The 22,352-nt window shown below is 43.9% G+C and overlaps 1 protein-coding gene across 1 annotated transcript in view; it reads right to left on the minus strand.

Annotated features, from left to right (window-relative positions):
* Window positions 1-3,886: 3,886 nt before the first annotated feature.
* The window catches only part of Lama1 (laminin subunit alpha 1), a 178,735-nt gene continuing 160,269 nt past the window's right edge, over window positions 3,887-22,352 (minus strand). Inside the window, exons 52-63 of the mRNA XM_074070313.1 lie at window positions 20,606-20,720; window positions 20,259-20,429; window positions 17,861-18,012; window positions 16,015-16,200; window positions 14,500-14,635; window positions 12,306-12,418; window positions 11,034-11,223; window positions 10,363-10,521; window positions 9,696-9,849; window positions 8,457-8,590; window positions 5,205-5,427; window positions 3,887-4,644 (exon numbers count right to left, since the gene is read on the minus strand). Of these exons, the coding sequence (XP_073926414.1) occupies window positions 4,484-4,644; window positions 5,205-5,427; window positions 8,457-8,590; window positions 9,696-9,849; window positions 10,363-10,521; window positions 11,034-11,223; window positions 12,306-12,418; window positions 14,500-14,635; window positions 16,015-16,200; window positions 17,861-18,012; window positions 20,259-20,429; window positions 20,606-20,720 (1,894 nt within the window). The 3' untranslated portion in view covers window positions 3,887-4,483. The remainder of the gene's footprint in view (window positions 4,645-5,204; window positions 5,428-8,456; window positions 8,591-9,695; window positions 9,850-10,362; window positions 10,522-11,033; window positions 11,224-12,305; window positions 12,419-14,499; window positions 14,636-16,014; window positions 16,201-17,860; window positions 18,013-20,258; window positions 20,430-20,605; window positions 20,721-22,352) is intronic.

A 22,352-nucleotide genomic window follows, 5' to 3' on the forward strand; every position in this document is an offset into this window, starting at 1 on the left:
TATTTTCTCTCTCCTATTCACAATTCCACCAATCCCCATGCTCCGTGCTGAGCCTCGCAATCTTACTGCCTGCAGTGCACAGATCCAAGGAGCCTCTCCCATCCATTTTCTTCTTATCCCTCACCACTGCCCTGGCTGTGGGCCACCACCTCACGAGTCCTGCTCAGCCAGCTTGACTTACAGTGCATTTCCAGGCAGTTTATGATCTCAAATGCATCATTTTGTCACAAACACCCTGTGTGGGAAATTCTGCTACCTCACAAAGCATCCTGTCTAGGCTCCTTTCTAACTGCTTGATTAGCTGGCCTCTCTGTGCTCAGCCTGCCCACTGTTCTCTCCGCCCTCACCCTATGACTCCCAACAGTCCTCCTGCTTCCAGCTGGGCATTTGGACGCTTGGGCCTTGCTCCCACCTACTTCCCTTCTCCAGTCTAAACACAGCCGAGCCAACGGAAGCATGTTGTAATTGGGCTGTACCCCCAAAATGCTGCACATTCTGCAAAAAGTATTATAGGTAAGATGTCCCAAACCTACGGAGTCCTTGACTTGGAGTATTCTAAGGTAAAAACACATAGGCTTCCTGGTCCCAGCAGTTCTAACAGCATTTTATATATTTTTATCTCAAATTAAGCACCAAGTTAGTGCTTAATTCATAAGCCTACCAAAATGATTCCTTTTTACACATAAGAAAATTGAGACTTAAAAATGGTGCTGAGCATACAGTCAGAAAATAGTATGATATTCTTCAAAAAATTACAGCTAGATTTACCTGATGATCCAGCAATTCCACTTCTGGGTATATCCAAAAAGAATGGAACACAGGGATTCAAACAGGTATTTGTAGAGCAGTGTGCACAGGAGCACTGTTTACAGTAGCGAAAAACTGAAAGAAACCCAAGTGTCCATTAAGGGATGAATGGTTCATGAAAGTGTGTGTGTGTGTGTGTGTGTGCGTGCACACGTGTGCGTGTGAACAGAAAGCCTGCCTCATTCTCAGATTTATTACATATGGTTTTTTAATTATCATTTTATCATTGTACTGGGGGTACATTGTGACATTTATAAAAGTGCTTATAATATGTCATAAATTTATGCCCCCCATCATTCTCCATTATCTCACCCCCATTTTAGAATAGTGTCAACAGGTCTCATTTTTCTACTTTCATACATGAGTACATGGTATTTCCACCACATTCACCTCCTATATCCTTTCCTTAGATCCTCCCCCCTTCTACTGGCAGTAATCCTCACATAGGACCTGCTTTGCCTTCTTTTCAGTTTTTGAAAAAGAGATTTTTGTTTAAGATAAGGCGTTTCATTATGTTATTTCCATGTATATGTGTGTTATAACCCAAACTGGTTCATCCCCTCCATTTTTCTCCTATCATAGTCCCCTTGTTATGGTAATTTCAACAAGTTTTAAAATTCTATATTCATTCTTATATAGAAAGTACATCAATCAGTACTTTCTTTCTTTTGGGTTTTTCTCCTGTTTTTCATTTTGCCCTATGTTGTGTAGGTGTCTGTGCATTGGTCAGAGGGATTTTTCCCTGTACATGCATTGTGCTTAAGTCAGTGTATCCCCACTCCACTGCACTTCCTCTCCCTATCCCTCCATCCTGTGTTATTTAGCAGTTTTCAGCCTGTTTCCTTGTCTTGTTCCCACGCAGATCTGATGTACTGCATTATTCTTGGCTATCTTCCTTTCCTTCTTTCCTCCTCCCTAGGTCTCCTCTACCAGTCCCACTTTTGCGTACATGCCATATATACATATATAACATTGCTTGTATTTGTATTGCACCTGTATTTCACATGAGAGAAAACATCTGGCCTTTGGCTTTCTGAACCTGACTAATGTCACTTACGATGATTTTTGTCATTTGTACCTGCAAATGATGTAATTTCATTCTTTATGGCTAAAATTCCATTGCATACAAATACCACATTTTCTTAATCCATTCGTCAGTAGTGAGGCATCTTGGCTGTTTGCATAGCTTAGCTATTGTGAATAGTGCTGCAATAAACATGGGTGTGCAGGTGTCTTTATTATAACCTGACTTACATTCCTTCAGGAATATCCATAGGAGATGTATTCCTGGATCCTATGGCAGTTCTATTTTTATTTTTTGAGGAGCCTCCATATTGTTTTCCATAGTGATTGCACTAATTTGCATTCTCACCAGCAGTGTATGAGGGTTCCTTTTTCCCCACATCCTTTGTGTTCTTGATCATAGCCATTCTAATAGGGGTTACATGCAGTTTTGACTGAATGTGGTCAAAAAATTAATAAATAAGAAATCAAAAAGAAATTTCAAAACCCCAAATTAAAAATTCCTTTGTGGGCATTCTGCAGCTCAAAGGCTGCAGAGAAGCTGTCAGTCAGTCCTGCATTACCATCACTTGTGTTGAAATCTCTGTGTGATGTGCTCAGTGTTTCCCTGCCTTCATTTTGTGAAAATCTACCTCCCAGAAGGCAATGATGCCCCAAAAGTAAGGCAAAAGTTATGGGAATCTTTCCAAGCCACAAAAGGTACTCGATGTGTTTAACTGAAGTGATCAAGTGAACTTGGAGATCTGTTGAAAGGCAGTCTGGCTTTAGCAGGAGTTGGGTGGCATCCTGGGAAGAATGAATCAAGCATGGCAGTACAGCACTGAATTATGGGCATCAAGAGTATGTGTATGCATGGAGGTCTCCTTGAAACCAGACAACTGCAGGTGTCGATGGTCTCCTACTGTGTGTGTGTACATACACACACATACACGTAGTACAATATTATTAAGTTTAAAAGGAATTCTGATATATGCTATAACAGATATTATGCTAACTGAAATAAACCAGACACAGAAGGACAGATACTGTATGATTCTACTGATACAAGGTACCTTGGGCAATGAAATTCGGAGAGTAAAAAACTAGAATGGTGGTTGCCAGGGTCTGGAAGAAGCAAATGAGGAGTTAGTGCCTAATGGGTTTCAGTTTTTCAAGGTGAAGTTCTGGAGATGGAGGCTCGTCATAGTTGCTTGTCAGTATGGTTATACGCAATTCCATGGAACAAGACACTTAAAGTGGCTAAAACGGTCACTTTTATGTTATTGGTATTTTGCCACAATTAAAACCTTTTGGATTAATAGGTTGACTAAACAAAGCCTTCGGGCACCCACCCTAGGTTTTGAAAAAAAATTCTTGATCAATCCATGAAAGCATTATGGGTAAAATATGATCTCTAACAAATTTTCTTGCAAGTCCTTTAAGACGTGGATTTGTTTTTAATTTTGACAGTGAAGAAGGGGCACCATAATGTTTTGGGGAGATCTCTAAAGTGGGGTTGCCAGTTTTAGCAAATAGAAACAGGATGCTGTACAGTATTTAGGATATACTGACAATAAAAGTTGTTCATTATTTACCTAAATTCAAATTGAAGTGGGTGTCCTGAATTTTATCTGGCACCCCTACTTTAAGGGCCATAGGGTTAGGGACAGGACTAGGCACAGAAGGGGGACAGGAGCAACCCACAGCGGCCCTTTTTGTTTGTCAAGCTGAAATCCCCACAGACACAGACATGAATCTGTCCTCTTCTATCTGGGAAAAGGTGGTAGAGGCCTCTTGTCCAGTAAGCATTTAAAAAATGAAACCACTTTTCTGAAGCATCTGAAATAGAGTTTTATCACTAGCTGTGGCCACAGAGAAGAAACAAAGTACATCCAGGCCCCAAAGTCCTCAGGAATCTGGACTTGTGGCAGCTTAGTCCATTAAGAGAATACACTGATGTGGCCTTTAAGTTTTTCCTTTTTTAAATTATAAACATTCTCTCAGGTAAAAGTAGCCAATCAAGGTAAACTGTGTTATTATAAGGGGTGAAACTAAAATTAACAATAAAGAAGGAATCTACTTGCTGTGATGCTTTTATTTACCGCTGTCCTGAAAATCGTGCTTCTACATCAGGGCCCCCTAGAACAAGGTCATGTCTCAAGGAGCTCCTTCTCCTTCCCTTTGCCCTTCACCTTCCACAACTTGGTGGGCCCCTGAAAAGGGCTGCATATGTGGTAAACAGTGCCCTCTGCTGGAATGCAACTGATGATCTGGCTTGGCCCAGAAATCAGCTTTAAAATTTTCATAAAGAAATGAAAGTGTCCATACTCTGCTCAGATCTATTATGGGCTATAGTGGTATTTTATTTTTCAAAAGCTCCAAGTGTAAAGCATAAAATACTTTCAAGTCATCAATAGAATATTCAGTGCTTACAAAGCTCCACTAAAAAAGACTTTAAAAAAAGATAGCCGATGAGTTCAATTTACATTTTAGATTATTTAATAGAGGTATTTGTTGTCCGATGTGGTTTTTGTTTAATATAAACACAACACCTCTCTGTGGAAACACTTGACCTGAGTTGAGAATAAAATCCGAATGGAAAAAGACTTGAATGCACAAAAATATTTCTTCTCAAACATTAGCAACAATTCTAACTGAAGATTCTGCCACAAGTTTAGGGCTCAGGCCCAGGACAGGAATGAGGGAAAACTCCTTGTAGGTCGAAGGCTCTGCTGAAGTCGTAGGGCTGCACCTGTGGGCCCTTGGTCAGCGTGAGCCTTCTCAGACACCCCCGGAAGGAGGCCCGGATGCTGAGGCAGTTCTGCTTCACATCAGCTGCTCGGGAAAGAAGAGAAGACAAATGTTGCTGAGGGAGAATGTTAGGAACAAAAATGATCTCAAGTGAATCCTAGATCAAAATTGAGAATAGTTTTCCACATGTGTGGCTTCAGTGAATAGCAGAATTCATAGAAAAATTTAATAGATGATAATTTTAAAGCACAGTGACTTTAAAAACTCATACAACAGGTGTTTATTATTTGTAATAATTTCTGGGACCATCTGAAAGGTATCACTCTAAGGTAAAATCAAAGAGAGAAAATGATTCACAAGTTTGTTTCCTAAAATGATTCCCAACTCTGGGAGTCGTCTAAGGTGACTGACCTCGTAAGATCATCTGGCTGGCTTTAGATCAGAGCCAGTGCTCTCAGTGATTAAATTGTGTGTAGATAATTTTAATTTAGAATAGTATTTGAAAAATAGTATTTTCTAAAATGGTGATGGTTATGTCACCAAACTAACTGTAACTTTCTGGGTCCTATTTCTTGTTCCCCTAAACTCGGACCTCCCAAGTGACTGCGGCTGCCACATTACGTAGGGCAGGTTCTCTTACGTACCAGGATAGCCGCCGACATAAATGGGATTGTTGGTGTCTGCGGAGGTAGACTGTGTGTGAGGACTTTCAGCACCAACAGCATTCCCGTCAACAATTAGAACGAGTCGGTGCTTGCTTTTATTGGCTTGGACTGTGTGCCATTTCCCATCACAGAGAGCCCTGGCAGCTCTAGGCTCGTATGCAGCTGTTATGCGACCAGCACCGTTGTTGACATGAAACAAGAGCTGAACAAAGCAAATAGCTCAGTGAGTCTTTTCATAGTTAAGGAGCACAGTCCATTTGTCCAATGCTTGTAGAGGGCTGAACTCACACCATTCTGTTAAGAAGGATGGCTGACTAGGACAAACAAACACTGGTGGTATAAAATAGCCTCCTAAAGAATCCAGGCACTACTCTCTTCCCCAAAGTTCAGAAGGGGCAACTGGACCCCTCCATGGCAACAAGCCAGTCCAAGTTATCGTCCTTGTATTGGTGCCTTGTTTTCAGGCATTGCAGAACACTTCTAGGCCTACGGATCAGCAGGCTTACCGATCTGTCAGCTGATAGCATCACATCAGGGACGTTTACTTCCTTCTGAAACCGTAGATGTTATCCCACAGTGACCAAACTGCAAAACGTGGCGGTTATGTGCAGCACGGTATCCCTCTGAAATTTATGCTTTAGTCCTAATGCCCAATGTCCCTCAGAATATGGCTGTATTTGGAGATGGGGATTTTAAAGAAGTGATTGGATTAGGGCCACTAAGGTAGGCCCTAATCCAATCTCTGACTGTGTCTTTATAAGAAGAGGGAATTAAGACACAGACACAAACACAGACTAGACTGTGGGAAGCCACAGGCAGAAGGCAGCCATCTATAAGCCAAGCAGAGAGAAGAAACCACTCCTACTGTTCTCAGACTGGATCTCAAGAGTTCCAGTATCCAGAACTGAGAAATTTAAGTCACCCAGTCTGGGGTACTTTGTTCTGGTGGCCAAGTTGACTAAAACAGGAAGGGAGAATTTCAAGTGCACTGTTGTCAGGTTCTTATGCCATCTATGTAACCATTCAGTATTATTTCAACACAGACTAAGATAAATTAAACATATATATTATAGCTGGGTGCCCTGGCTTAAGCCTGTAATCCTAGCTACTAGGCAGGTAGAGATTGGGAGGATTGAGATTCCAGGCTAGCCAGGACAAAAAGTTTTCGAGACCCTCCCATCTCAATTAATAGTTGGGTACACGTGGCACGCACCTGTCATACCAGCTCCTGGGGGAAACACAAAGAGGATGATCAAGGTCCAGGCCAGCCTGGACACAAAGCAAGGCCCTATCTCAAAAATAACCAATGCAAAAAGGACTGGTGGAGTGGCTCAAGTGCTAGAGTGTCTGCCTGGCAAGTGTGAGGCCCTGAGTTCAAACCCCATTACTGAAAAAAATATATATTTATTTTAAATCTTTGGACAACTGCTAAAAAGTTGAAAAACAACAATAAGTAATACTCTAATAGAGAAATAAAACATACAGTGCAACATAAAAGCACAGTTTTTGCAGCTATTATGCTTCTGATAACATTTTTAGATGCCACATAAGAATTTTCAAATGCAATACAAAGTTTTTCAAAATTCTTTTTAAGTACAGATGAAGGGAAAATTTCACTCTAAGCCGTAACATAGAGAGGCAGCAATATGACAGAGGTGGTTTTGTTTCAACATGCAGTTATGCAGTTAGAGAAGGAGAAGGGGCAAAAGGCAGGAAGTCACGCAGGACTTTCCTAGGTCCTCTCTGCCCCCATTCTAGGAAATCATACAGGCCAAAAACCTAGTGGGGGTTAGAAAATACTAGAAACCAAGGGGAACCTTGCCTTCCAGCATCTTGCTTCTGCACAAATACAAATTGGTCACAATGCAGTAGAAATGGTGGCAAAAGGCAGTTGGATAGAGGGAAGATTTAAGAGACCATCGTCCCAGGTTCCCTATGACCTAAGTGTGGCAAAGCAGAAATTCAGAATACTCTGGGGGAAAGATGGATGGTGGCTGAAGATGAAGAGGCAGCAGTGCCCAAGACAACAAAGGATGGGAAGCCTGGTCCCCAAATGATACTGACCAAATGTTCCTTGAGCAGTGGCGATGCTGAGACACCAGGCCGCTCACTATCACTGCTACCTGAAGACCAGGAGCAGGAGCCATGCTTGACTGCTGCAGGGACAGAATGTCACAGAAAAGAGGGCAGTCTGGCTCCCACGTCCAGATGGCCCTGAAAGAGCGAGCAGAGAGGGGGAGCGCTGGGAGCACTCTGGAGGAAGCAGTGGGAGAGCCAAAGACATGAAAGTACTGCAAAGTGTTGAGTTCATTTTGCTCCCCACACAAGAGGGACAGGAGAGGCTGAGAAGAGAAGAGTCATGGAAAGAAGTGTATTTTTTGCATCAAAAAAATCAAGAGAACAAGAAAATCCCAAAAACCAAAAAACAAACAAAAAAATCAAGAGTACAGTCTTTCCATCCCACAGAGTGACCCTCCGCAATAAAAACAAAGAGCCATTGGTACACACAACCTGGATGGATCTCCACGACATCAGACTGAGTATAAAAAGCCAATCTCAAGGGACAACTAACTGCTGCATGAACTCATTCATGTGACACTCATGACACTAACCACCCAGAGGTGGAGAACAGGTTAGTGGCGGTGGGGATTTGGGGTACAGGCCTGGGGTTGTGGATATGAAGGGGCAGCTTGGAGTGAGGTAAAGGTACAATTAAGTGTCTTGATTGTGGTGATGGTTCCATGTGTGTCACAAGCCACACACACACATCCCACACCGGCCATAACTGAACAATCTCCGAGGCTTGTGCAGGTGCCCCTGACCTGGATTTAATGTGGTTCTGGTTTTTTTCATGGTACTACCACTAGGAAGCCTGGGTGAAGGGTGCATGGGGACTTCCCTTTACATTTCACTGCAACTTCCTGTGACTCTACACTCATTTCCAAATGAAAATTTGAAAAATTATTCGAAGGGGCAAGACTCAGATCAGCAGCTTATTGCTGCTAAGGTGAAAAGGGGAAAGTCTTTGCATTACAGCTGCAATTTCATTTAAGCTGAAATCAAATATACAAAAGAAGTTATTTTTAAGTAGCTTTTTAGGATTATCTGGTTTTCAAAGTACCCATGGAACCTTTTCTTGACTCCATTAATGAAGTGGAGGATGGGAAATGAACATCTCGGCTGCTTGATCTCTGACACTGGGCCATTTGGACCACGGAATGAAGCCCCTACCTTGCCATCTACAATCTCTAGGCCAATGGCATCCACTTTGGCACTGCTGATCCCCAGGAGGACGCCGTTCTCTGCAGAGGTCCGAAACTCGAGTGAGATGTTTAAATCCGATCGGACTTTGTAGCCTTCTTTGACTGAAACACACAAGCAGAGCACCAAGTCAGGTGAGCCCTTGCTGGGCCCAGGTTGGCCTGGGTTCAGAGAGGCGCAGACTGGACAGATTATGCATTTGGGCAACCAGTTGAGTTCAGGACCTCCCTCCAGCTCTTCCTCTGGATCCAGCTCCATTGCCACCAGTAAGCTGGTCGCCCTTCCCCACCATCTAGGCCTCAGCTTTCACATCTGTAGGAAGAAACCTTGCTTTTGAAGCAGACACTAAAGATCAGCTGGGACAAGCCAGAATGGAGTAGATGCGGGCACTCCTGTCATCTGTAGCCATGTGGGCAGCTGGCCCCTCGGGCCCAAGGACACGTCCATTTGGGGGCATCCTTCCATGTGCTGCTGAGGTTTGATCCCTACACACCCTCATCTTCCCAGAATCCATGGACCTCGTTATATTGTTATTTCCTGAGGGAACCCCAGTCCATGCCAGGCTTGTTGAAAGTGGGGACTGAACTTTTTTTTTTTTTCCTACTCAAGTGATAAATGGCTGAGAAAGCAAGTTGAGGTGATGAACAATCACAGGCTGCTGTGACCATGCCCAGGCCTGCAGGAAAAGGTAGTTACCAGAGCATGGCAGTAGGGGGTCTCAGAGGAGCTGAGAACACAGAAAGTGACTGGAGTCTGAGCCTCCAGATGACAGGAAGTGAAAAAGTTCCACTTGCTTTCCCTCTCCCTGCTCAATCTTCTGCCAGAGCCCCCCTGGCACAGGCTGTGCTAGACACTTCATGGTGCTGAATTTGAATCCATTGGCTTTTATTAACTTGGACAGTGAATGCACTTTGCATAAATTCAGGGAAAATACAGGTGAAGCTGGAAGTCCATGTCTGCCCTCTGTGAGGAGTAACACCAGTCCTGGTGGAAGAAACCCTCTATCAGGCCACCCAGACAGCACAGAGCCAAGAAGCCTTTTGCACAAACAGGCAAGAAACTAGGAAGAACCCAGAACACCAAACTAAATATTATTCTGCTGCAGCCTTTCCAGCTGCATCCTGTCCTCCTACCTCTTCCTTAGACCCATGTCATGTTGGAGCACACACTAATCTAAGGAGTTCTTTTGAGATGGTGGATGATACCTACCAAGAGCTGCATAGCCACTTCCTTCAAATAAAGTTCCTTCCTGGGCCACTGCATAGCATCTGTCCACTGCAAAGGCAGACACTGGGCTCTCCTTGTCCAGCTGTTTGCCGTTAACTGTCACCTCCCCGATGCAGGCAGGGATGCTGTGGGTGACCTAAACCAAATGACGTGAGAACAGGTGGTGTTTATAAGGAAACCAGGACAAGTTTTTCCTATACTTCATCAAATTTGTCTTAACAAAACACAGAACGATATTATCTCTCAGATTCTAAAATGTGCTTGCCACAATAGCTCACATGAACTTAGAGCTACCATTTGAGTTTCTGCTACTAATGCAGTTGAAGTGGCTTCCAGTGCTTCAGTGAAGTATTATGCAAATCAAGAACACTGCAGCTTACTGATGTACACATACAAGTTCAAGTCTCTTCAGTTTCCTAAATGTTTTGGAGCTAAGGAGCTTTAGAAAGGGAAGTATTCATGAACGGACAGGCAGGTAGGACAAGCTGGTAGGCTCTAAGAGGAACCCTGACACACAATCTCTGAACATGCTTTAAAGATCTGTATTCTGCAGGTGAGGTCCAGGTAATTTAAACATAAACTATGCTTGTCTACAAATAAACACGACCACAACAAAGGTAACAAGAGCCGGTCCAGAAGACACGCTTACATTCCCAATGTTCCTGGCCCTGTACTGGGCGGGGAGGCCTCCCAGATACAGCTTCCCTTCCACATCCAGCATGGTTACATCTCCCACAGTTGTCACCATGGGGGACTCCTGGCCATCAACAGTCATGAAACCTTTTCTCTTAGCATACTCCGTCTTGATCTACACCAAGATAAAAACATTCAGAATTTATAAACAACCTGAGAAAACTTTAACAGATATATCTTTGTGACAGGTGTCTATACCAGCCTAAATGAAGCCCTGAGGGATAGCTCTCATTTGTTGCACTGTTTGGGCTGAGAACAGGCTGAGCTTGGCAGAAGTGAGGCACACCATAAACTAGAGAGTGTTCCAGAGCCCTGGATATCAGAAAGCAAACACCATGGATGGGTAGGTTGGGCCTCTCAGACCATAGATGGGCTTTATTTACTTCTTGTCAGGTTGAGAACATTTCTGGTACCTTCTGCTATTAGTTGCTGAGCATCTATTGGGTGTTGGGCAGTGAAGAAGGCTCTGGAGCCCAGGAAGCAGAAAAAGAGTCCTGCCTCTAAGGACTTGCATCCTCTAGAAGTGATGTCAGACACAAGGCAAGCTGGACCCCAAAAGGCACAGCTTTCATCTGGGAAATGGAGTGAGCACCAGAGATTACTGGAATAAACCTCCTGAGAACATACCGTGTGCCACTTGCCATCGTTGAGCAAGGCAGGGTGAGAGACCCTGGTTCGGCCCTTCCCAAGGTCAAACATGAAATGCAGGCGGCCGTCGTGGAGCTGGAGTGTGGCATAGTCCACTTGGTTCTGATGAGCCATGAGGTAAATGAGACCACTGGAGGCAAAGGTCCGGATGCTCAGCTGAACCCAGAGCCTGGGGAAGAACAAACACTCAGCACCAAGAAGCCGGAACCTCCAGTGTTTGAAGGAATCTCCGAGAGAGCCCAACCATTGCCCTAGCATTTCTAGCTAATGCCTCAAGAAAGAGAAGCAGTGTAGAACTGCTGCAGAAAGTAACTTTGCTTATGGTGTGTGCCATCCAAGATGGAAGATATTACCTGTGAGGGGGAGAACACCATCCCCTTCCCATTTCCCACTGGCTACACTTCTATTTGATGCAGGAACATCTCATCAAGGGAACTGGTCACAGCATACACAGTGTTGTATATGTTGTAACTCTCTTCAGACATGGTCATGTCAAAAAAGTGCCTAACGTACCATTCCAAGGAGGCACTGTGTGGACAATTCTCCAAAGTTATACAGACTCAGAGAGTGAGCAATGAAAGGAGCACGGTAAAAATCTTCTGAGTATTTGGAAGGGTTAACTGTCCGGATAAAATCTGTGACTCCAGGAACGTCTTTATGGTGGTGTACGGAATGGCTCTAACCTGAAATATCTTCTATCGACTATGACAACTCAGGGAACTCATGAGCCAGACTTTCCCTGTCGTTAAGAAATTGCACTAAATGGAGAGGGGGGCAGACCTTCCTTCATGAATACATCCGTTAGGGGGATGGCTACTGTGTTCCTCTGTCTGCCAGGAACTGTTCTAGAATAAAGCAGTGGACAAGGAGGAGGACCTTCCATCATTAAACCAAAGCCAGTATATAAGAGAGTGACAACTGGCTCATGAAATGGCTACATTAAGTAGTCAGAGTGGGCAACTCTGAAAAGATGACATTTTGGCTGAGCTTTGGAAGACAGGCAGTAGGGATCAAGGCCCCACCAAGCTGAGCAGGAAAGCCCCCATCTGTTTTAGGATAATACAGAGACTTTAACCTAAGAGGCTTGACTGTGGCTGATAGTCAGGAATCCCACTCGTGGCCACTGTGGGCGCTGGAACCACAGGGAGTCTGGGGAGGTTGCATTTGAGTAGCTTCCTCAGAGGGACAATGTCACCACATCGCAGACTATCTAGCAATGCGAACCTCATAGGGGCTTTTGGAAATACCTACCTCTTTCTGACAGCTGACTGATTAAAAGGCAACACAAAGTGGCTGCTTTGTGAGAGGCCAAACTGGTGAGCACCGGGAACATGGTCTGGAATGGTGTCCACCACACACCGTTCCTGTAAGAGAAGCACAGGGATGCTCAGTCACCAGCACCAGAATCCCACTAATGGACACATTCTCCATGAAGAAACTGTCTCAGAACCCACTGTGGCAGAACAGCTGCCCTCAGTCATGTCTTTGCTCTAAATGATGTGTTACCAGCCCCTTTTCTTTTTTCATTGTTTTATTATTCATATGTGCATACAAGGCTTGGGTCATTTCTCCCCCCTGCCCCCACCCCCTTCCTTACCACCCACTCCACCCCCTCTCTCTCCCCCGCCTCGATACCCAGCAGAAACTATTTTGCCCTTATTTCTAATTTTGTTGTAGAGAGAGTATAAGCAATAATAGGAAGGAACAAGGGTTTTTGCTGGTTGAGATAAGGATAGCTATACAGGGCATTGACTCACATTGATTTCCTGTGCGTGGGTGTTACCTTCTAGGTTAATTCTTTTTGATCTAACCTTTTCTCTAGTTCCTGGTCCCCTTCTCCTCTTGGCCTCAGTTGCTTTTAAGGTATCTGCTTTAGTTTCTCTGCGTTGAGGGCAACAAATGCTAGCTAGTTTTTTAGGTGTCTTACCTATCCCTCACCCCTCCCTTGTGTGCTCTCGCTTTTATCATGTGCTCATAGTCCAATCCCCTTGTTGTGTTTGCCCTTGATCTAATGTCCGCATATGAGGGAGAACATACGATTTTTGGTCTTTTGGGTCAGGCTAACCTCACTCAGAATGATGTTCTCCAATTCCATCCATTTACCAGCAAATGATAACATTTCGTTCTTCTTCATGGCTGCATAAAATTCCATTGTGTATAGATACCACATTTTCTTAATCCATTCGTCAGTGGTGGGGCATCTTGGCTATTTCCATAACTTGGCTATTGGGAATAATGTACCATCCCCTTTTCTAAGAAGGCAACTAGGGCCTCTGACTCTCACATTCATCCCACTCAAGTTCACCCACATTCACATGAACACTGGAGTCCTTCCCATGAACTTTCATCAGGGCCTAAGGGGCAAAGACCTTCCTTCCTCCATGTTTTGGGAATGTCCGTGAGGACCTGTGACCAAGGAGCAGCTACAGCATAGGCACTGGAAGAGGAAAGTGCCCACAGGTGACAGATCCCAAGAGGCCTTAAGTTTGATGTTTCTAAATTGACATGGACAGGAGCAAGATGCAGACAGGAGAAACAGGACTGGCCTGGCAGGGCTTCTGGACCCCAGGGCTGAGGGTGGGGTGCACAGGGCAGGACAGGGGTAGTGCTGGTGCCCCACAGTGCTTCACACATGGACCTGACCCAAAGGAAGGGCCGAATTTCAGTATTATGGCTTGAGGTGGGCAGTCCTAAGCTCAAAGATGGCCCTTCTTAGAAAATACTGCTTTTGGATGACCAGGCCACCTTCCAAATCATTAAAGGGCACATTTCTAACCAAGGAAACAGAGAAATCAGAAAGGGAGAAAATGAAAAGATCACTGATTGGTATTTTCCAAATGGACCAATTTTGTTTTCCTAAGGATGAGGCACACATGGCGTCCATTATCTACTTATTTTCACATTTTCTGCCTACATTTAAGGTGATAAGGCATTATGGGATGCCTATCATAAAAAGTTTGTGGGATGTCAACACTCAGGGTGCTGAGCATTCTGACCTGCAAGTGGAAAGGCTGGGCTGTGTCACCAACAAGTTGGCTCAAAAAACCATCTCCACCTTGTTCCTGCTTTGCTGTTTATCACAGGGAGGGTGACTCTGTGAGCCACTTTCCCAGGCTCCATGGTCCAATGGCTTCTAGAGGCTCTGCCTGTGGGAGGCCTGGCTGGGGGACTGGAGAGCAGTGCAAGGGGAAGATACAACATTTCTCCCTTCCAGGTTCGGTTGCCTCCTTGGGCTCAGTTCCTGCCAGCTGGTCCTCTCTGCTCCTTGTCCCCTCCCTTGGACTGCCTGGCTTATGGGCGCTGGTGACGCTACCTCTTTCCATTGCTTCACAGCTCCAGTTCCAGCTTAGCCAATGCTTTTATGCCCAGATCCCCTTCCTACTTCTCTTGTCTCCACTATCTTTCTCATTGGACATGACTGAAACCATTAGAAGAAGCTGCTTACAGAATGTGGAAGAGTTGGGGGCGCTGGCAGGAGCTCAGTGTCCTCTCCATGAAGGACCAGCTTGGGCTGTTCTGCAAGCAAACAGGTGTCCAGGTCCACTTGTTCATAGCCAACCGCACTGGTGAAATCCAAAAGTCTACAGATAAAAAAGAGAGTGTCTTCAGAATTAAGGTATTGCAAGCCAGCATAGGAACCCACGTAATTTGATTATTGCACAATTAAAATCCATTAAAATTATTAATATATTTCTCTCTAGAGTACCTAACTTGATCACCCTTCACAGTGATTGAGAGTTATGTATATTTGCTATCTTACTTATCTTCCTGTTTGGCTCTTCTGCCTGAAATGACAACCCACACCCTCAGCCATGCCCAACCCATGTTGGTGATCTGGCCATTCCTGAGCACAGAGTGGGCTCCATGGTGTCACCTCCTCCTGCAGGCTTGGCTGAGTTGCTTCAGGAACAAGCATCTCTGGTTCCCACAGCACTGCAAGTGGCCTCCATTAAATGTTGACCTTTTTTTGGTGGTACGGGGGCTTGAACACAGGGCCTCATACTTGCTGGGCAGGCACTCTACCACTTGAGCCACTCTGCCAGTGCAAACACTGACTTCTTGTTTCTGCTTGTTAGGAGATCACGAGCTGTACTTGTCTTAAGTCATGCCCTGTCCTGTCCAGATTCCATGGGCACTTCCCCAAGTCAGGACTATGAACCACATAGTCTCTGTCCTATTGGATCCATCCCCTCAATGCATAATGGAGAAGCAGCCAGGGGGTGAGTGAATAGAAGACTGCGAACAACTAAACTAAAATTCCATGTGGTAATTGAGTTGGAACCCATGCTAGGTTTTATTCTTGCTAATTTCAGGGAGTCCTAATAGGTAAGTTCACAAAGACACCATGAACATGAGAGATGACCACATTTGCTCCAGGGCACAAGCAGGTCAGCAGCTCAGCCGGGTGGGAGCCTCTGTCCCCTATGCTGAACACACTTTCAGCATCCCCTGGGCAGGTGCTGGCCTGCAGGTCAGGGCACAGCTTCAACCCATGAGCAGCTGACCAAGACAGAGCTGAGTGAAGAGGAATGACCAGCACATGCCCTGAGCTTCACACAGGGAACGGATACTTCCAGTTCATGACTACACATGATTATTTTAGGGTGAACTATTAGCAACATGAAGCAGCGAGTAGTCCAGTCGGGATCCTTCACAGCAGTGCACTCAAAATGGCAGGACACAAAATCTCTGTGAACTGAGAAATGCATGTCTAAAATATGTTTTAACCTCAGCTATGGACAAACACACAGGGCTAATAGTCAGTGATTTTTTAAAAATGAAGTAAAAGATGTTTCCATCATTCTAATCCAATAAAATCTATTCAGGGAGATTTTTGTGAGAGAACAATGATGTTCACTTGTTATTCAAGAACTTGCAGAATGTATGGCCACCTCCAACAGCAAGAATACATTGCAAATAAAAAATGGGAAAATATGCTTGAGAGTCCAGCTACACTTACTCCAGGTTGAAGATCAAGTTTTTGATGCAGCCATGAAACGACTCCCTCATTTTGAGCGTGGGTGTGCCCTTGCCCTCGGGAAGGCCCCCGATATACAGGTTGGATGTGTTTACTGTCTTGTTTTCTGTGAGCAGGCCCAGCTTCATTTCCACAGGATTGCTCTCATCCACCTGGACAGTGACAATTCTAAAAGATCAAAGGAGAAAACAAATCTTTTCACTGTAACTCCATTTGAATACATAATTCCAGCAAGTTCTTGCTGAATAATAAATTTCCTGAAGGATACATTCTGACATGACATTAGATGCAAATAAAAAGGTGAATCTTGAAAATCAAAATGTACAACTGAATATTTTCTAGAAATGAATGGAATGCTTTTAAATACCGAATTTGGTTGCATTTTAGAGAAAAAAAATGTATTTTACCTCTTCACCTAGGATGAAAACATCCAGTATGCTTCTAAAAAATGTGGTTTACACACTGAGATTCCACCTCACCCCATCATCAGCAACACCACTACCAACAGGTGTTGGCGAGGATGTGGGGATAAAGGAACCCTCTTACACTGTTGGCGGGAATGTAGACTAGTACAACCACTCTGGAAAAAAATTTGGAGGCTACTTAAAAAGCTAAACATCGATCTACCATTTGATCCAGCAATACCACTCTTGGGGATATACCCAAAAGACTGGGACACAGGTTACTCCAGAGGCACCTGCACACCCATGTTTATTGCGGCACTATTCACAATAGCCAAGTTATGGAAACAGCCAAGATGCCCCACCACTTAATGGAATAAGAAAATGTATCTATACACAATGGAATTTTATGCAGCCATGAAGAAGAACAAAATGTTATCATTCGCTGGTAAATGGATGGAATTGGAGAACATCATTCTGAGTGAGGTTAGCCTGGCCCAAAAGACCAAAAATCATATGTTCTCCCTCATACGTGGACATTAGATCAAGGGCAAACACAACAAGGGGATTAGACTATGAGCACATGATAAAAGCGAGAGCACACAAGGGAGGGGTGAGGATAGGTAAGACACCTAAAAAACTAGCTAGCATTTGTTGCCCTCAACACAGAGAAACTACAGCAGATACCTTAAAAGCAACTGAGGCCAATAGGAAAAGGGGACCAGGAACTAGAGAAAAGGTTAGATCAAAAAGAATTAATCTAGAAGGTAACACACATGCACAGGAAATCAATGTGAGTCAATGCCCTGTATAGCTATCCTTATCTCAACCAGCAAAAACCCTTGTCCCTTCCTGTTATTGCTTATACTCTCTCTACAACAAAATTAGAAATAAGGGCAAAATAGTTTCTGCTGGGTATTGAGGTGGGGGAGAGGGAGGGGGCGGAGTGGGTGGTAAGGGAGGGGGTGGGGGCAGGGGGGAGAAATGACCCAAGCCTTGTATGCACATATGAATAATAAAAGAAAAAGGAAAAAAAAATAAATGAATTGAACAATGTTTAAAAAAAATGTGGTTTACAGTTTTTAGGAAAATGTACAGGAAGACTGATAGAATGCTATTTACAATCGATATAATACTATCTGTTAATGCTGTCGTATTATTTACCACTGAATTAATCCAATGTAAATATAATTTATGTTGAGTCCCAGTAAAGGGCGGTGTTATGGTTGCTCTGAAAAGCTGACAAACATCTTACCACAAAGTAGATAAAATTGACTCCCAAGGAGGTATTCTAGCAAGTCTCTAGAATTATTTTGAAATGACAAGAACTTGTCATACTAATTATTCCAATCACTTAAGTATCCTCAAGGTTTTCCTGAGGTCACCCTATTCTCCTGACACGAACACCCACCCAAGTGCTGCGGTACCTCTGATTCCGAACCAACGAGATGGAATGCTCTTGTCCGTCGCCATATGTCCCCGTGGGAGCGTGCAGGAGGGCCTTCCTCAGGCTGGTCCCATCCCCAGGGCTGACGTGCACTTCAATGTGGCCATCAATCAACATGATGGAAAAGAAGGGCTGGGAGGAGGCAGAGAGCAATTCCCATACAAAACTCATTAGTCAGTGGTTTTTAATTTTTCATCTTATATAGGTAAAATAGGCATATTAACACAAAGCAAGCAGTTTCTTAAGGATTTCACCATCTGTCACAACTATTTTAAATTTTGTGTATTACTTTCTAATCTCTGTTCATATAATTTACATTCCACATTACGTTGTCATCAATAACTGTATCAAAGATTCCCATTTCTCATAACCTCATGTACACGGTTTACTGCTGCAAGATGTTCCAACAAATAGCTATAATGTAATTTGTTTTTTAAGGAAATTTCTATTTTGGGTTTTGAGACAGGTCTCTCTATGTAGCTCAAGTTGGCCTCAAACTTGAGAGAGATCCTCCTGCCTAAACTTCCCAAGTGCTGGAACTGCAAGTGTGTGTCACCACGCTCAGCTTATTAATGAAATTGTAAGATGTTTATAATATTCTAACATCATACATGTGACCACTTAATTACAATTTTTTTGACCCATGACACTGTTTCTAATGTTTCTAAAAGCATGATTAAGAACCTGGAAGGGTTTGAACCAGGTGTGGGGCACACGCCTGTAATCTCAGTTACTTGGAAGGATGACAAGCTGAAGGCCAGCCAGGCAAAGTTAGCAAGACCCTGTCTTGCTAAAACACAAACAAAAGGGCTGGGGGCATAGCTCAAGTGGGAAGCAAATGAGAGGCCCTGAGCTTAATCCCCAGCATCACAAAAAAATTTTAAAAAGTTTGAAGTTCTTAAAACTTTTTTTGTTACACTGAAAAGAGTCAGTGATTTACAAAGCCCCAGCAGAACTGGAGTGGGACTGTTTCAAGACACCCTTGCTAACACTGGATGATCTCATTGCTTTTTCCTGGCTTAGTAAGAAATCCTTGATTCACAAGTAATTGATGAAGGAACACAGTTGTCAGCTCCTCAAAAAGGAAAACAGAATTACCACATGACCAGAAATTCTACTCCTGGATATAGACTGGAAGAATTAGAAACAGACTTAAACAAACACACATATACACATAAGAGCCAAAAGGCAGAAATAACCCAATATCCATCAGTGGGTGAATTAATAAACTGTGGTATGCACATACAGTAAAATATTCAGCCATAAAAAGGACGACGCACTGATACATGCTACATAGGAGACGAACCTTGAAAACGTGCGAAATAAAAACCACAAAAGATCACATCTCATATGATTCCATTTACATGAAATATACAGAAAAGGTAAATCCATCCACAGACAGAGACAGTAGACTGGTGGTTGCCTGGGGTGGGGAGAGAGGGGATAGGAAGTGACAAGTGACTCCTTATTGGTCACAGACTGTTAATTTGGGGTGATAAAAATGTTTGGAACTGCAGAGAGGAAGTGGCTTCACAGCACTGCAAAAACACTAGACGTTATTCTATCATTCACTTTAAAATGGCTAATTTTATGTTACATGAATTTCACTATCAGTGAAGCCCACAAAAAATTCTCAGTTATCATTAGTCCTTTGCTAAGTGGCTCATGTCATATTTGGGGTCTGCAGACTGGTGTTCCAGTCCCGGCTGTGTGACCTTGGTTAGGTTAACCAGCTCTCTGGATGATTTCTTGCTAACAACATAGAGGAAGCAGCATCTACCTGGAGTGTCCTACACCACAGAGCATACTACTGCATAAATAGTGGGCATGTGGACTGCACTTCAGTACGTCAACACACTGGTCTTCAGTGTTTTTCCCAATTAGGTGACAGACACAAGTTTAAGCAGAGCGTAGAGAAATATCTCCAACGCTCTTGAAATAGAGTAAGAACAACACGGAAAACCATCATCATTGCTCCCCTCTCCTACTGCTGGTCTGCTGTCCTTATGACAGGCTGCATTTCCCTTTCTGTTCCTTTTAAGGAAGTCCTGACCCAAACAGGATTAGTCTTAGGATGAAGAGTAACAGATACAAGGCATGGAAGAGAACCCCAGATGTGCCATCGAAGGAGCTTTAGTGAGAGACAAGAGAGCAAACAGCTTTTTCCTCAGCCACCAGGCACAGAAGATGGATTAGTTGCAAATGGAACATCAGTGAATCACCAGAAAAAAACATTCAGCAGTAATAGCTCTCACTTATTAAAAAATGCATAGCCATAAACAACTGGGGACACAACCACAACAAATGTTCATGAGTCAGAAATTTACTGCTCGGTGTTTCCAGAAGTTATTTCCCTCCAGAGAGCTACAAGTACTCACCACGTGTGCTTGCCGCCGGCCCTGCTTCTCTGAATCCTTGCCGAAGGCAGCCAGGATGATGCCACTGCTGTTCTTGGTGACAAATGTGGCCAGCAATTCAGATTCTGGTGACAAAGACTTGGGTGGTAACTCCACGTAGCCACCTCTCAGGAAGCTAACACTTCGGATAGGCTGGATATGGGGGAGAGAGTGTGGTGAGGTCCCACCTGCAGGTGGAGGGGACTGCTTGTTCCCTCCCTTTTCTTTTCCACCGCACCCTGGTTGAGATCTTGTCATATCGAATTATGTGGATAAACCAATGGGCATTTAAAGACACTCATTCCAATATCCAGAAGAACGATCCTCACCTCTAGAACACAGCCTTTCCTCACTCCATAGGAGTTTCGAAGCAAATCAAAGGTAGATCTGGATATTTCCAGGTTCCTGATGCAGCCCACATAGCTTTTGCTGGAGATGCCTTTCCTGTAGGGAAGACATGAGAACAGCCTCAAGGGGATTTGGGTTGTATAATTCCATTTTTGAAAGAAAAAAAAAAGCACCTGCACATATGGAAAATCTATTCCCATGGATTACTTGGCAGGAATGTCTAGGCCTCCCTAAGTAAACAGCATTGGTGAGAACTTCAGAACAAACAAATATCTCCTCCAAGCTAGAGAAAGGGATTAACTTGTTGAGTGTAGCTCTGTGATGGCTACCTATGTACAAATATGTTTCCTTTTTAAAAGAGAACTCTTACAGCCATTATAATCTAAGTACACTCATTAGAACACAGGCCGGTTATAAGAAAAGAAGTGACTGTCACAAGTCACTATAATCACAGAGATCACAATGCAGTCCCCATGCAGAGTAGAACATTCACCTCCCACGGGAGCACGTGCAGGTGACATCATTTCCTTGGACAGGTAGCTAGAATTCATTGGCTGTTATCTTTACTGCATAGTCACAAACTTCGTCCCAAAGGAAATAACTGGTGAAGTCTGGGATTATCCACAGCCCTATTAATTATTCTCCAAGTCCATTCCATATTTGTCTTCCCTACTCCTGACTGGGATCAGGCTGCAATGTGGTTAGGCTCTCATTGCCAAAATATGGGGACCAAGCACCTCTGCACTGTTCTCCCATGCATCAGTGCATGACAGGAGCACTGTGAGGTCACACAGCTTCTTGGTACAGTCACCCTACCTGGTTACTCTGTGTTGAAAAAGAGTTGTGGACCATTTAGTGGCTACATGATTAGGCAAATGTCTCCCTTCTAGATCTGTTTCTGGTGATATAAATGTGGGTGTTGGCCTGGATGGCACCCAAGTCCTTTGTACCACGAATGTTTGTCACTTGGGCTTGTCCTTTCCTCCAGGATCTATATTGTGTGCCAGTTAGGCAAAGTGCAGATAAACTATGTCACAGCTGTGGCTGTTGGGACACACTGGTCCCATAGTGGCAGGGAATGCTATTGGTGGAGACACTGTCTTAGCAGAAAGGTAACACATAACAAGTGACAGACTTCCTTGAGGTTAAATGGAACTTTTAGAGATTTCTAACAAAGAGAAAGGTGGAAGATATGGGCTACTCCTCCACTGCATATGCAAAGGCTGTGCTTCTGTGCCACAAATGAAGACACTGTAGAAAGAACTTGGCCTAAAGACAGGGCACAGCTCTAATGCACATTTGAGGTCCTCTGGGGCTTGGGGGGCCCAGTGGACACTTGATGTCCACTCTTTAGACTCTGTCTTGCCTTCACTCCTGGCCTTTCGTATATGACTGTTCTTTAAAGTGTGAAAGAAACTTCGAACTTAATTTATCCAAACTAAGATCACAAAACTGAGGACAATAAACCATGACAAGTTTATGTAAGTCATTAAAGTCACAAAGCTAAGCATCAATCAGTGCTATAAAAGCATCCATGGCTTCCCTCCTCCACCACCTCTCATCAGACTGCCTGGTGGTGGTCTTTCAACTTTCACATACATTATTCATTGCAGTCACATGAAGGGGGAGGCAGAGAAGTCTATAGAAAGCATGAACATGATTCTACCACATTAAATTATCTAGAGAGGAGAATGGAGTGTGTCAGGAAGAAGAATCTCCAAATATCAC

The sequence above is a fragment of the Castor canadensis genome, chromosome 4 (genome assembly GCF_047511655.1).
Source record: "Castor canadensis chromosome 4, mCasCan1.hap1v2, whole genome shotgun sequence".
Lineage (NCBI taxonomy): Eukaryota > Metazoa > Chordata > Mammalia > Rodentia > Castoridae > Castor > Castor canadensis.